Raw genomic sequence first — 14,112 nt, 5'->3', positions numbered from 1 at the left:
ATTGGTGCTAGGGAGCAAACAGAAGGGCACCAAAGTAAAGATGAATAATTAGAACCTACAAGTGTTATAAGACTGGACATGCCAAAACCATTTGGTGAAAGTTAACTGGAAGATCTATTGCCGTAATCAGTAAAACTAAAGTTGTCATAGTCCCAGAGAACCATAGAATGCTGTCTCAGAGAGAGTTGACTGATGGTGAGGTTAACATGGGGGCACCATGCAGCAGATGAGGGATAAGGTTGAGAAGGTGGGACCTTCACACTAAATTTAACTGGTGTGGGAATTGAACCTGTGCTGCAGGCTTTGCACCACATCGCAAACCAACTGTCTGTCCAACTAAACTAATGGTGCATCGGGAAAAGAAATGGGTAGTAAAACTATGGCAGTGGTAAAGATGGAGTGTATTGCCTCAGAGCCTACTAGAAAGAAAAACATTATACATGATCATCAAGAAAATTCTTCATTGAATTTTGCTGAAGATAACCAGGTTTAGGACACACCTGATGGGTAAGGGTAACAAGGAAGACAAATTTATGCAGTGCAGCAGGAATTGTTTCTTTGAGCAGAATGTTGCAGAACCAACCTGGGAGCAGACTATCTTAGATCTGGTAATATGTAGTAAGGCAGGATGAATAAGAGATTTCCCAGCTAAAGATGCTTTAGGGAGTAGCGATCACAGCATGATATAATTTCAAATTCAGTTTGAGACAGGGTCTCTCACTGGTGTCCTTAGAGATATGAAGAAAGACTTGTCTGAAGTCAGCTGGTAACATAGACTAAGTAAGAGAATGAGCAGTGGTAGACAGTCACCCAAGGCTGGAATCTAACCCCAGTCTTTAGTGCTGTGAGTGAACAGTGCTAACCACTATGCCACCATTTCTTTGGATGGAAGGGATGCTTCAGTATGATTTGGACAAATTGAGCGAATAGGCAAATACATGGCAGGTGAGGTGTAGTGCAGGTAAATGTGAGGTTATCCACTTTAACAAAATTGCAGGAAGTCAAATTGTTGTCTGAATGATGGACTGGGAAAGGGGAGGTGCAATAAGACCTGGATCATAAGTCTGAAACTGTGTGGAGACAAAATATTTATCATATTTTTTGAAGCTTTGGAAAATATTAAGTACTTAGCAGTGTAAATACAAATTTTAGAGCTTCAATGTTGCATCCAGCCTTGCACATTTTAAATGGATTTACTTCCCCAGTAGTAATTTGGAGAAAAGAATAATGTTAAACATTTGACTTTATATTTATGTCCCTTTTATTGTATATATTAAAGCCAAGAATTACAACATTCTATCCAGATATTTAATGAAGTTAAGGATGTAGATATTTACATGCGTTTTGATGTTTTCTAAGAATGATATAGTGATCAACTTATTTAAAACTGCATTGAAACTTTGCTTTTATATCAAACATTACACAAAGCTTTCTTTTTGTTCATGCAGACACTTAATTTTGCAACTTTCTTTTGTTTAGGCTAGCTTAAAATATCATTTAAATGTTTTGTTATGAGCATGAACTTTTAATCAAAATGTTGAAATTCAGTATCTTAACCTTTGATTCTTGTCAAAGTATGTGCCACATTACTTTTCCAAGAAGCTGTTAAGTAAATGGTTTTGGACAACCTTTTTAATTCTACTGTCCAGCACCTGATATTTACTACAGATTTCAGCTTGAAGATATTTACTAATTAATTTGTAGATTTCAAATAAATGCATTTTTAATAGTTTTTCTCCTTTATCTAACTAATTAACATTGCTCCATGCAGTAGCAAATAAGATCCCACTTACGAGAATGGTCATTGAGTCTAAAATCTTGTAAATTCTCGGTACTGCATAGAAAGATTTCTGTTTTGTTTCATTTGGTTGAAGTGTAAAGTATGATGATCAATAAGAATTTTAGAACAGTGTTTCACAGTCAAGCTTTATTTTACACAATCCCCTGTATGTTACATTGATGCATTTAGTTAAAAGAAAGACATATATGGTGCATCAATCTTCCCACAACCATTCAATTCACTGCATGAATCAAATTGGAGAGAACTTTGACCTGGCTCTGGCTATAGAATTCAGCTTTTTAACATTTTAAGTCAAAGGATAACGTATGAAAGCAAAAGTCTGAAAGGAAACTTCATTTTCAAATAGAGCTGCATACTTTATACCAAGTTTCTTATTGCTATGGTATCATTATCAGGTTGTCAAACCATGATAAATGAGATTTGAAAGACCTCTTTATTAACATGGAGTTTTAATTAATCTGAGGTGCTGAAAGAATTTGCTTTCTGTAAAAGTTATGGATCTTGATTAATTTACATTTTTGAACAAGACTGTGAGCCATCTGCTAATTACAGTAACGTACAGAAAGTATGGGATCTGACTGTTGTATCAAAACAATTTTTGCAAATATATTTTTTGTTTGAATGTTACTTTTACAGTGGACATTACATAAATTGGAATGAAAGTATGGAATGTGATTTACTGTCATAGGGTTGTATAAATTCTTTCAAGTTTAGCCAATATACTTCTTGAAGACAAACATAATCGTATCATTTTTATTACATACATAAAACCTGTATCTTAAATCAGCTCAAGATAACTAATCCAACGAGAATTATGTGTTCAAAGCTTATATATTAAAAAGCAAATAACTATTAGCCCTGTGACAATGTATTTTACTTTGTAACAGTTTGCATTTTTCTGTTAACTGCAGGGTACTTCTACAGATGTGATGCTTGGAATTCCCGATATTGCTACAGTAACTATTCTGTCAAATGACAATGCTTTTGGAATTATATCTTTCAATATGGTAAGCATATTTTTCTATGAGCTTGATTGTTCAGTGTATATATGTAATGTTTATATCACAGCAAATTAGGAGCTAGACAGGGAAAGGACAGGAAAGTAGACTTGAGGAATGTCAGATCTGTTATGATCTGATTGAATCTGATTCAATTGGAAAGTTAAAATTCTGAAGGCACTGGAGCAGAAGTGTGATCTTGAAAACCGTCAGCAGCTCGCTGATATGTGAACAATGCATAGATGGAAGAACAGGGACAGCAAAGTAAAATTTGGGTTCCAAAAAAAAGACAAAAGCATGTGCATGAGTGTTAAACTGTGCGAAAATGTGATCATTTATTTCAGTGCCACAGCATTTCAGGCTAAGCACTTTTAATGACCTTTCACAAACTTGTGATGCAATGTCACAGAAGTTACATATAACCTACAGAGTTTGTTGGTATAATAAAGATATTATAAAGTGTTAATTTCTTTTTGCATTTGAATTGTACTAAAATTCAGAATAGATGCTTTGTTGTCACGCCAGCTTTTTCAACAAACATTAATGAATAGTGTTACGATTAGCGCCTGGGTGAACTCTCACAATTCGTTATGGTTCCAGACTGGAAATGCCAAGCTGTTAAACTCCTGGGTGAGGAGAGATGAATTGGCTCTCCTTCTTCATTTACCCACCTCACTGATTGTTTACAACAGAGTTAATTTAAAAGCTAATCCTTTCCATTGTGGATATTTTTCTCCCAGGCACAATAAACCTGTTTTAGAATAAAGACAATTTAACCAGGTTTTTAAAATTAACAGTAAGAGTGAGTTTATTGATTACTGCACAAAAGCAGCACAGATGCACCACAGACTAGAAATAAGAGGTGGTTTGAAAAAAAAATCAAAGTTTTTAAAAACAGAGATGTACAAGTCAATTTATGAATTGTTTAGGATGAGTGGATTTTTTTATTTACTCATGAGATGTGGGTGTCATTGGCTGGGCCAGCAATTATTGCCCGTTTCTAATTGCCCATGAGAAGATGGCAATGAGCTTGCTGCAGTCCATTTTGAGTAGGTAATCCACAATGCCTTTAGAGAGCGAATTCCAGGATTTTGACCCAGCGATACTTAAGGAATGGCAATATATTTCCAAGTCAGGATGGCGAGCGGTTTGGAGGGGAACTTGCTGATGATGGTATTTCTATGATTCTGTTGCCCTTATCCTTCTATAAATCCTTAAAAATTGGAACAGGAATATGCATTTGGCCCCTTGACCTACTCTGTCATTTAATAGGATCGAGGCTGATCTGGCATTCCTCATGTCCACTTTGCTGCTCCTTTACCATAACCCTTGTTTCCCCTACTGATCAAGAGTCTATTTATCTCAGCATTAAATATACACAAGGACTCTCACAGCTCTTTATGGCAACCAAGTCCAGTGACATTCAACCCTCTGAGAGAAAAAAATTATCCTCATCTCATTCTTAAGCTGGTCCTTCTTAATTCTGAGACTATTCCATCTAGTTTTAGACTCTCCCATGAGGGAAAACATCCTACAAGCATTTACCCTGGAAAGCCCCTTAAGAATCCAACATGTTTCAATAGGTCACCTCTCATTCTTCTAAACTGCCGTGAGTAGAATCCCAACCTGGTTCACTTCTTGCTTGCATGACAATCCCTGCATACTGGGATCATCCTGGTGAACCTTCTGTGAACTGCTTCCAATGAAATGAACTCTTTCCTTAAATAAGAGGACCAAAATTTCTGTCAGTAGTCGAGTTGTGGTCTCACCAGGATGTTGTACAGTTCAGTAAGACTTCCCTACTCTTATACTCCAACCCTTTGAAATAAGGGCCAACATTCCATTAGCCTTCCTGGTTATCTGCTGCATCTATGTGCTTGCTTTTTGTGTTTCATGCACAAGTACCCCCAAGTCCCTTTGTGTTGCAGCTTTCTGCCGTTTTTCACCATTTGAATAATACTCTCTTCTTTTGTTCTCTTTTCCAAATTGAAGAATTTCACTTTTTCCCACATCATACTCCATTTGTTGCCTATTTGCCCACTTACTTAACTTGATTGCCTTTTTTTTGAAGAAGTAACAAAGAGGATTGATGAAGGTGGAGCGGTAGATGTGATCCAAATGGACTTCAGTAAGGTATTCGACAAGGTTTCTCATGGTAGACTGGTTAGCAAGGTTAGATCACATGGAATACAGAGAGAACTAGCTATTTGGATACAGAACTGGCTCAAAGGTAGAAGAGGGTGGTGGTAGAGGGATGCTTTTCAGACTGGAGGCCTGTGACCAGCAGTGTGCCACAGAGATTGGTGCTGGGTCCATTGCTTTTCGCTATTTATATAAATGATTTGGATGTGAACCTAGGAGGTATGGTTAGTAAGTTTGCAGTTGACACCAAAATTGGAAGTGTAGTGGATAGCGAAGATTACCTCAGTGTACAACGGGATCTTGATCAGATGGGCTAATGGGCTAAGGAGTGACAGATGGAGTTTAGTTTAGATAAATGGGAGGTGCTGCAATTTGGAATGGCAAATCAGGGCAGGACTTATACACTTACTGCTAAGGTCCTGGGGAGTGTTGCTGAACAAAGCAACCTTGGAGTGCAGATTCATAGTTCCTTGAAAGTGGAGGTGCAGGTAGATGGGATAGTGAAGAAGGCAGCATTTGGTATGCTTGCCTTTATTGGTCAGTGCATTGAGTATAGGGGTTGGGAGGTCACGTTGGAGCTGAACAGGACATTGGTTAAGTATCAGTGTGGAGCTGGAGGAACACAGCAGGCCAGGCAGCATCAGAGGAGCAGGAAAGCTGACGTTTCGGGTCGGGACCCTTCTTCAGAAGAAGGTTCCTAACACGAAAAGTCAGCTTTCCTGGCCCTCTGATGCTGCCTGACCTGCTGTGTTCCTCCAGCTCCACACCATGTTAACTCAGACTCCAGCATCGGCAGTTCTTACTATCTCTACTGGTTAAACCACTATTGGAATACTGCATGAAGTTCAGTTTTCTCTGCTTTAGGAAGGATGTTGAAAGGGTTCAGAAAAGATTTACAAGGATGTTGCCAGGGTTGGAGGGTTTGAACTATAGGGAGAGGCTGAATAGACTGGGGCTATTTTCCCTGCAGCGTTGAAGGCTGAGGGCTGAGCTTATAGAGGCTTATAAAGTCATGAAGGACATGGATAAGGGTGGGGGAGTCCAAAACTAGAGCGCATACGTTTGAGGTGAGAAGGAAAGGTTTAAAAGGATCTGTGAAGAAAAATCAGAGTTTAACGGTTTGGGTCCGATGACCATTCCTTAGAAGTTTTGAGAAAGCATCACTGAACCTGAAACGTTGACTCTGATTTTTCTTCACAGATCCTGCCAGACCCACTGAGCTTTTCCAGCAGCTTCTGTTTATGTTCCTGATTTCCTGCATCCTCAGTTCTTTTGGTTTTTAAAGGTTTAAAGGGATATAAGGGGCAACGTTTTCAGGCAAAGGTTGGTGCATGTATAGAATGAGCTGCCAGAGTAAGTGGTGGAAGCTGGCATGATTGCAACATTTAAAAGGCATCTGGATGGATATATGAATAAGAAGGGTTTAGAGCGATATGGGCCAAATGCTGGCAAATGGGACTAGATTAATTTAGGATATCTCGTCAACATGGATGAGTTGGACCGAAGGGTCTGTTTCCATATTATATATCTCTGTGACTATGACTCTAATATCACTCTGTAAACCATTTGTATCCCTGTCACTACCTTTCTTTCCACCTATTTTTGTGTCATCTGCAAATTTGGCTGCAGTACATTCACTTCCTTCCTCCAAGTCATAATTATATGTTGTAAACAGTTATGGTCCCAGCACTGATCCCTGTAGAACCCCACTAGTTACAGGTCACCAACCTGAAAAAGAACCTCTTACCCTCACTTGCTGTTTCCTGTCGATGAGCCAGTTTTCTTGATGGTAGTGCCTTGGATTTGGAAGGTACTGTAAGGATCCTTGGTGAATTTCTGCAATGCATTTTGTAGATGGTACACATGGCTGTAATTGTGTGTTGGTGGTGGAAGGAGTGGATGTTTATGGAGGTAGTGCCAATCAAGCAGACTGGATTGTCCTGGATAGTGTCAAGCTTCTTGAATGTTGTTGAAGGTAATTTATTCCCAGGCAAGTGGAGACTATTTAAATGCCCACTCCTGACTTGTGCCTTTGCGATGGTAGACAGGCTTTGGGGAATCAAGAGGTAAGTTACTGCCTGAAAGACTTCCAGCCTTTACTATATTCTTGTAACCACAGTACTTAAAAGACAAGTCCTGTTCAGTTTCTGGTCAATGATACACTCAGTTGTGGATTTAGTTATGTTGATTCCACTGAATGTCAAGGGCCGATGGTTCAGTTTTGTTTTATTGGAGAGGATCATTGCCTGGCACATATCAGCTCAAACCTGGATATTATCCAAAATTTGCTGTATTGGGAGATGGACTGCTGTGGCATCTGAGGAGTTGTGAATAATGCTGAACATTGTGCAGTTTTCAGCAAACATCCACGTTTCTGACTTTATGGTGGAGCGACAGCTATTGATGAAGCATCTGAAGATGGTTGGGCCTAGGACGCTACCCTGTGTACCCTGTGGAATTGCACTAACCACAACCATCTTCCTTTATGCTAGATAAAAGCCAAAAGAACTGTGGATGCTATTAATCAGGAACAAAACCAGAAGTTGCTGGAAAAGCTCAGCTGGTCTGGCAGCATCTGTGAACAAAAATAAGATTTAATATTTCAGGTCCGGTGACCCTTCCTCAGGAACTTTAACTCCTTCCTACCAATTTTCCTGCACAAAGATAGAAACTTAATTTGTTGTTTAGTATGCTTATTGTTTTGAGATTATGTCAGATAAAAGGATATGGGACAGGGAAATCAGTAGGAAGGAGATCAGGTTGCACTAGGCTGGGAGTTCAGTTGTGGTTAAAATTTTATCATGTAAAATAATTCCTGAACTCAGTGTTGCTTCTATAATTTGAAAAGATAGAAAAAAAATCTGATGATGTGTTTATTGCTGGAATTGTAGGAAGACAGCAATGAAGAGCTGTGGGTGGTGGGGTGGGTTGGGAGTTTTTCTCAACAGACCATTAAACCCTAAGAGATAGGAATGGGAACAAGAGTAGACCATTTAGCACTTTGAGCCTGCTCTGCCATTCAGTAGGATCATGACTGATCTGACACTGCTCATGTCCACTTTCCTGACCTTTCTGTAATCCTTGATTCCCCAACTGATCAAGAATCTATCTAACTCAGTCTTAAATATACAGAAGGACCCAACCCCCACCAACTGTCTGTGACAAAGAGTACCAATGACACATATCTCTGATGGAAGATCCTCCTCACCTCAGTCATAAACTGCTGCCTCTTTATTCTGAGACTGTGCCCTCATTAATCCACAAATTAACAGTGTTGATTACCTAGGCAAATAAATGTGCAGAAAATGGATATATCACACAGTGAGAATATGTTTGAGGAATGCAGACAGAACCTTCTAGCTCTAATTATTGTTAAATCTAATCATTCTGTTGATCTTTTTGGAAAGAAGTTGAAAAGTATTTCACTTCCACTGTACTGCTACATTTTGACTTGAGAACTTTATTTATAGTAGGTGTCAACAGGTATCATAGATTTATGTCATGAGCCCATTCATGTTAATCATTGGCTCTTCAGAGAAATGGTATTGCAAAATTTAAAGCTTGAGAGGTTCTTCACCAAACTTGTCTCCCATGGAATATAATACTGTTCTGAGAACACTTCACAAATTAGATTTATTTGCCTGAGAGTTTGGTATTGTCAAGATTATGGTTCTGTTCATGCTGTTCAGGCTGGGGGTTATATTGCAGGAATAACGTTTTCTCTGTCTCTGTTTGCTCTCTCTGTTTCAGTCTTCCATAATCATAGTGAATGAGGCAAGGGGTAGAAATCAAATTGTGCCACTTAGTCTAATCAGAAAGAAAGGAACGTACGGGACTGTAACTGTATACTTTGAGGTAAGTGATATCAATTTATTTTTCTATCTCACCTTGGTTTAATGACAGAAGCTAGTTTGGATTACTGCCACTAGCTAATTAATGTAGCACCGGTCTTTTGTTGACAGCCTGGCATTTGGCTTAAGTAACCAATAATATCATGATTTCAGTTTCTGGACCTGGTGGATATGTTTTATAATGGTATTAATGCCAATGAAGTTCACCTTAGAAATACTTTTTCACAACTTTTCTTCTCCAAGTATTTTTGAATATTCTTCTGGCAGAACAACACATAATTTCTTTTCCATTGTGTCAATATTTGTCATTTTGTTGTTTTGTCAAAGTTATAACAAAGTTATAACATAAAACCTCCAGATAGAGAAAAGCTTGCATTAATATTGTGCCTTTAACATTTCCAAATGTATAAATGTATAATATGTAAATGTAACTTGGTTAAAATTTATTCTCCTGGAGTTCAGACGTGTGAGGGGGGATCTCATAGAACCTTATAAAATTCTAACAGGTCTAGACAGGGTAGATGCAGGGAGGATGATCCCGATGGTGGGTGTGTCATGAGTCTGGGTGTGTCATGGGTCAGAGTCTAGGGATTTGGGGTATACTATTTAGGATGGAGATGAGACATTTCTTCACCCAGAGAGTGGTGAGCCTGTGGAATTCATTACCACAGGAAGCAGTTGATGCCAAAACATTGAATGTATTCAAGAGGCAACTACATGTAGCACTTGAGGTGAATGGGATCAAAGGTTATGGGGAGAAAGCAGGATTAGGCTATTGAGTTGGACGATCATGAAGAATGGCGGAGCAGGCTCGAACGGCTGATTGGCCCTTTCCTGTTCCTGTCTTCTATGTTACTATGTTTATACCAATGAGGTCATGGCTAATCTGATACTCTTCAACTCCACTTTCTTGCCTTTTCCCCATTTTGTTGATTCCATTACTGATTAAAAATCTGCATTGGACTTGGCCTCTACAGCCCTCTGTTGGGAAAGAATTCCACAGATTCACTAACCTCTGAGAAAATAAATTCCTCATCTTTCTTTTAAAGTGAGGCAAATGTCTAGTGGCATTATCACTGGACTGTTAACACAGAGACCCAAGTAATGTTCTGGAGACGTTGGTTAGAATGCCACCATGGTAGATGGTGGAATTTGAATTCAATAGAGGTCAGGAATTAAGAGTCTCATGATGACCATGAATCTATTGTTGATTGTCAGAAAAACCCATCCAGCCACACCCTCATTCTGTGAATGAATAAAAAAAGTTGAGATTCTGAGATTATGGCCTAAAGTCTCGTAAGCTAATCAATTATTTTCAAAACATATGTTGAAATGTAAGTAGATATGGCGACTGATATGGAAGAACACAAGTGTTGGCTGAGGAAAGAATATTGACCAGGACACTTGGAGAACTACCTGGCATTTTTTGTAAAATAATTTTCTGGGTAGGTAATTGGGTCTTAGTTATCTAAAGTATTGAACAGATAGCATACCTAAAAGTGCAGAATGTTTCCAGCACTGCACTAAAAAATGTCAGTCCAGACTTGCTTTGGTGGGAAGGACCCCATCAGACCCAGTTTTCACCCTGGAGAGTGCAATAGCTTTGGACTTGCTGCCTTCAGAAGCAGATCGAAGGTGAATATTGGCAGTTGAGTAGCAAGGCAGACTGTTCAAAAGATCAGACCCAACTTTCTGGGATGTTGACCCATTGTTTACTTATATTTTTATCTCCCTTGACTTCAACCCACCCACTGCTCATGCCCACCTATCCCAAAAGCTTCTCATACCATCTCTGCCAACACATGGTACTTCTACGGCCATTCACCCAATATACATTCTGTATTGTACCAGTGAGCCGAATAGTAACAATAACCACGTGGAACTACTTACAAAACACTTGTAATATTCCTCTATGATATAATTGCGCAGATCTGGAATGTAGTTTGCAGGCTTACCGGCCGCAAGCTTATTCCAGGCCAGTGGAAATTGGGAGTACTGGGAATAGGGCGGAAATCCCTAAAACAGGTTCAATTCCTCTATAGTCGGAGGCATGAAAATTCGAGCTTTAGTGTCAGTGATCTGAGCCATGAGGAAAAGGCTTGAAACCATAGGCTTTTTAATTTCAGTATGAAATCTGAATTAATGTTACAGGGTAAATAAGATTGCAATTGGCATTGAAAAGCGAAATCTATTAAACTAACTTAAATTGAGAGCACAGAATAAAGGGACACCATTTCAGACTAGTTAATAAACTTCAAGGAATATATTGGGGAACTCTTCAAATTAAGTGTACAATAAAGGAATTGGCTTCTCTGAGCAGAGACAGAGAAGTCTGAAATCATGTAAGATTTAATCGATGGAAGGATTTGAGGGTCATATTAGACGAATTAATTAAAATGATCTGAATGACTTTCCTTACACGTGGTTAACTTGAGATTTTTTGAACAGAGTGCATTATCAAGCAGCATTCATTTATTTCAGGTTTTCTTTTTAAGTTAGAAACTTATTTGTTAGCAGTTTAACTAATCTATGAGCTCCAAGCTTGCCCTGAATCATTTTAGTTAAAAAAATTGTTATTTGTACTCTTTTAGTGAAGAAATAGTTGACCTCCACTCAATCCCAACTATTTTCAAAACATATGTTGAAATGTAAGAAGACCTAAAAGCTCTTCTCTTGAGGGCAAGGCTGAGGATGAGAACTCAGATGTTTGAGCAGCTGAGGGGAGCTCATTATTATTTACCAATTATAAGCCATAATGTACTTATCAATTTATATAGGGTTTTTCTTCCATGTCAAGCAATTGTTGTTGGTATCAATTAGATTTGAAGAAAAATTTAGATCTTGCACTAAGTGGTAAATATACGAATATAAATCCTCATTTTAAATGCAGAATGTGCTGATGGGCCACTTACAGGATGGTTCTGCTACCCTGTGAAATTTTTAAGCGTGTATGCCATCCTGTTCTCTGTTGTCAATTGTGATATAATCTACATGAAATATGTCACCACTTGTATAAAAACTAATAATACTCTTTGACAATCAGATTACGGCTGGTTCAAGTTCTGCAGATGAAGACATCAGTCCTGCAAGAGGCAATATCATTCTTCCTCCTGGAAGAGCAACGCTAGTTTATAACCTTTACATTATTGATGACCAGGTGAGAAACATGGTTCTAAAGAATGCAAACTGTAGACATTCTGTACTGAATGAAACACTTTTCAGCCATAGAGTTGGATGAATAAGGTCCCCAAGAATACAATAAACACATTCTTTTATGTAGTGGCAGGGGATGGTGGTGTGAGGGAGGGGTGTGGGTGTTTAGAGGGGTGTGGGGAGGTGGGAATGTGTGAGGTGGGTGTGCGGGAAGGTGATGGTTTGGCAAGGGGGGTGAGGTAGGGAGATTGAGTGAGAAGTGGTTGGAAGGGTGTGGTGATGGTGTGGTTGGAGGTATGAGGTGAGGGAGTGGAGGTGTGGGGGAGGCTTGGAGGGGATGGGTGGGGTGGAGGTGATGGGGGAGCTGGGGTAGGGTGAGGGTGGTAGAGATGTTGGATGGGGAGAGAATTACAGTCAAGCTGCTCCCATAATTTTTCTTTCATTTTAATTTCTTTAAAAAATGAAATCACATTTTAACAAATCACATTTGAGTCTCTCTGAAAACAAAGCTTGGCCACTTTCATTTCAATACAAAAGGTTTATTGGCAGAGGATTAATGCTGGTTCTAATTTTTGGAGTGCAAAGATTGAAGAGTTATTTTCTTGAAGTTAAATGGATCAGAGCAAGACAGAGTGAGTGAGAAAGGGGAGAGGTATGAAATGGGTGGTGGGGAGGGAGGAGAGAGAGAACAAGAGGATGAGATAAATGTGTGGGAGAGAGAAAAGGGAGACGAAGAGAGGAAAAGCAGGCTGAAAGTCAAATCATTCTGAAAGCCTACTTTGATCTGAATTCCACTGAGGCCATCTCCAAGTGTGACCCACCAGAGGTGATCCAAGGTCAGTGTTATTTAAACCTAACTCACTACCCGCTTCTCTGGGGATTATGAATTGGGACTGATTCTTTTTCTCATATAGCTCTGCTTCTAACCTGAAAAGGCAAAAAAGTTAGTTTTATTACTGAGCTTTGTTGGTTGACACTTCTTAATGTCTGTCTCTATTGGTTTGTTGTTTATTATTATCAATTTATTGCTTTTGAATTTTTTTGCTGAAGTTAATGTTTATGGTTGTGGCAAACTTATTTGATTGAAATTTGCTCTCTGCCTCTTGCCCCCCAACCGCTACCAACGCGAAACGTTTGGCCACCTCAGACTAAACCATTGAACACATTCTATTCTGTAATGACGGGGTAATTACAATGCTGTATGGTAATTAAGGTGGCATGTAAGGGCTTGTAAGGGCATCTCAAAAGTGTGCATCTTGACAATCGGGAGGATCAAAATCTTCTTCTGACAGAGCAACTTAATTTAAGCTTGATGGGCACTTAATTCCTGGGCTAACACTGTAGCCCTTGCCAGAGTCATTCCAAGATGTGCTGGTGTGGGAGTGTTTTGCTTTTTCTCAATGTCTGGTATTTGTAGAAAATTTAAATGAGATGTGGCACCTGAGCGCATCTCAAATGCTGATCCTCTAGTGGAGTCAATAAATGTAGAGCTGGAAAAGCAAAGCAGGCCAAACAGCATTTGAGGAGCAGGGAAGTCAATGTTTCAGGCTGAAACCCTTCGTCAGGACTGGGGAGGGGGAGGGGAGCCCAGAAATAAATAGAGGGAGGGGATGAGGCTGGACGGAGGGTAGGTAGGATGGAGATAGGTGGATGCAGGTAGGGGGTTATTGTGGTTGGTCAATGGGAAGGATGGAGTGGATAGGTGAGTTGGAAGATGGACAGGTTTGGGGTGGAGAGATTTTGAAGCTGGCCATTGGGCTGTAAGCTCCCAAGGCAAAATATCAGGTGTTTTTCCTCCAGTTTATGTTTGGCCTCTCTCTGACAGTGGAGAAGGCCAAGGATGGACATGTCAGCAGGGGAGTGGGAGGGTGAGTTAAAGTGGATGGCAACTGGAAGGTCGGGTTGGTTGGTGTGTGCAGAGCACAGATGCTCTGTGAACTGGTCCCCGAGTCTGCGTTTGGTCTCCCCAGTATAGAGGAGACCACATTGAGAGCAATGGTGACAGTAGATGAGGTTAGATGAAGTGCAGGTAGTCAGTTTTGGAAGGATTGTTTGGGGTTTGGACAGGGGTGAGGGGGAGGTGTAGGGGCAGGAACAGCACCCCCTGCAGTTGCAGGGAAAGGCACCGGGTGTGATGAAGGTGTTGTGGGGAGAGAGCATCAGACGA

General features: G+C 39.8%; 1 protein-coding gene across 1 annotated transcript in view; it reads left to right on the top strand.

Annotated features, from left to right (window-relative positions):
• adgrv1 (adhesion G protein-coupled receptor V1) overlaps window positions 1-14,112 on the top strand; it is a 407,915-nt gene that overhangs the window by 14,118 nt on the left and 379,685 nt on the right. The window contains exons 3-5 of the mRNA XM_048593741.1: window positions 2,713-2,808; window positions 8,692-8,796; window positions 11,836-11,949. Of these exons, the coding sequence (XP_048449698.1) occupies window positions 2,713-2,808; window positions 8,692-8,796; window positions 11,836-11,949 (315 nt within the window). The remainder of the gene's footprint in view (window positions 1-2,712; window positions 2,809-8,691; window positions 8,797-11,835; window positions 11,950-14,112) is intronic.

The sequence above is a fragment of the Rhincodon typus genome, chromosome 3 (assembly GCF_021869965.1).
Source record: "Rhincodon typus isolate 14 chromosome 3, sRhiTyp1.1, whole genome shotgun sequence".
In the NCBI taxonomy this organism is placed as follows: Eukaryota; Metazoa; Chordata; class Chondrichthyes; order Orectolobiformes; family Rhincodontidae; genus Rhincodon; species Rhincodon typus.
The sequence above is the reverse complement of the archived record's forward strand: the minus strand, read 5'-3'. Positions and strand labels throughout refer to the sequence as shown.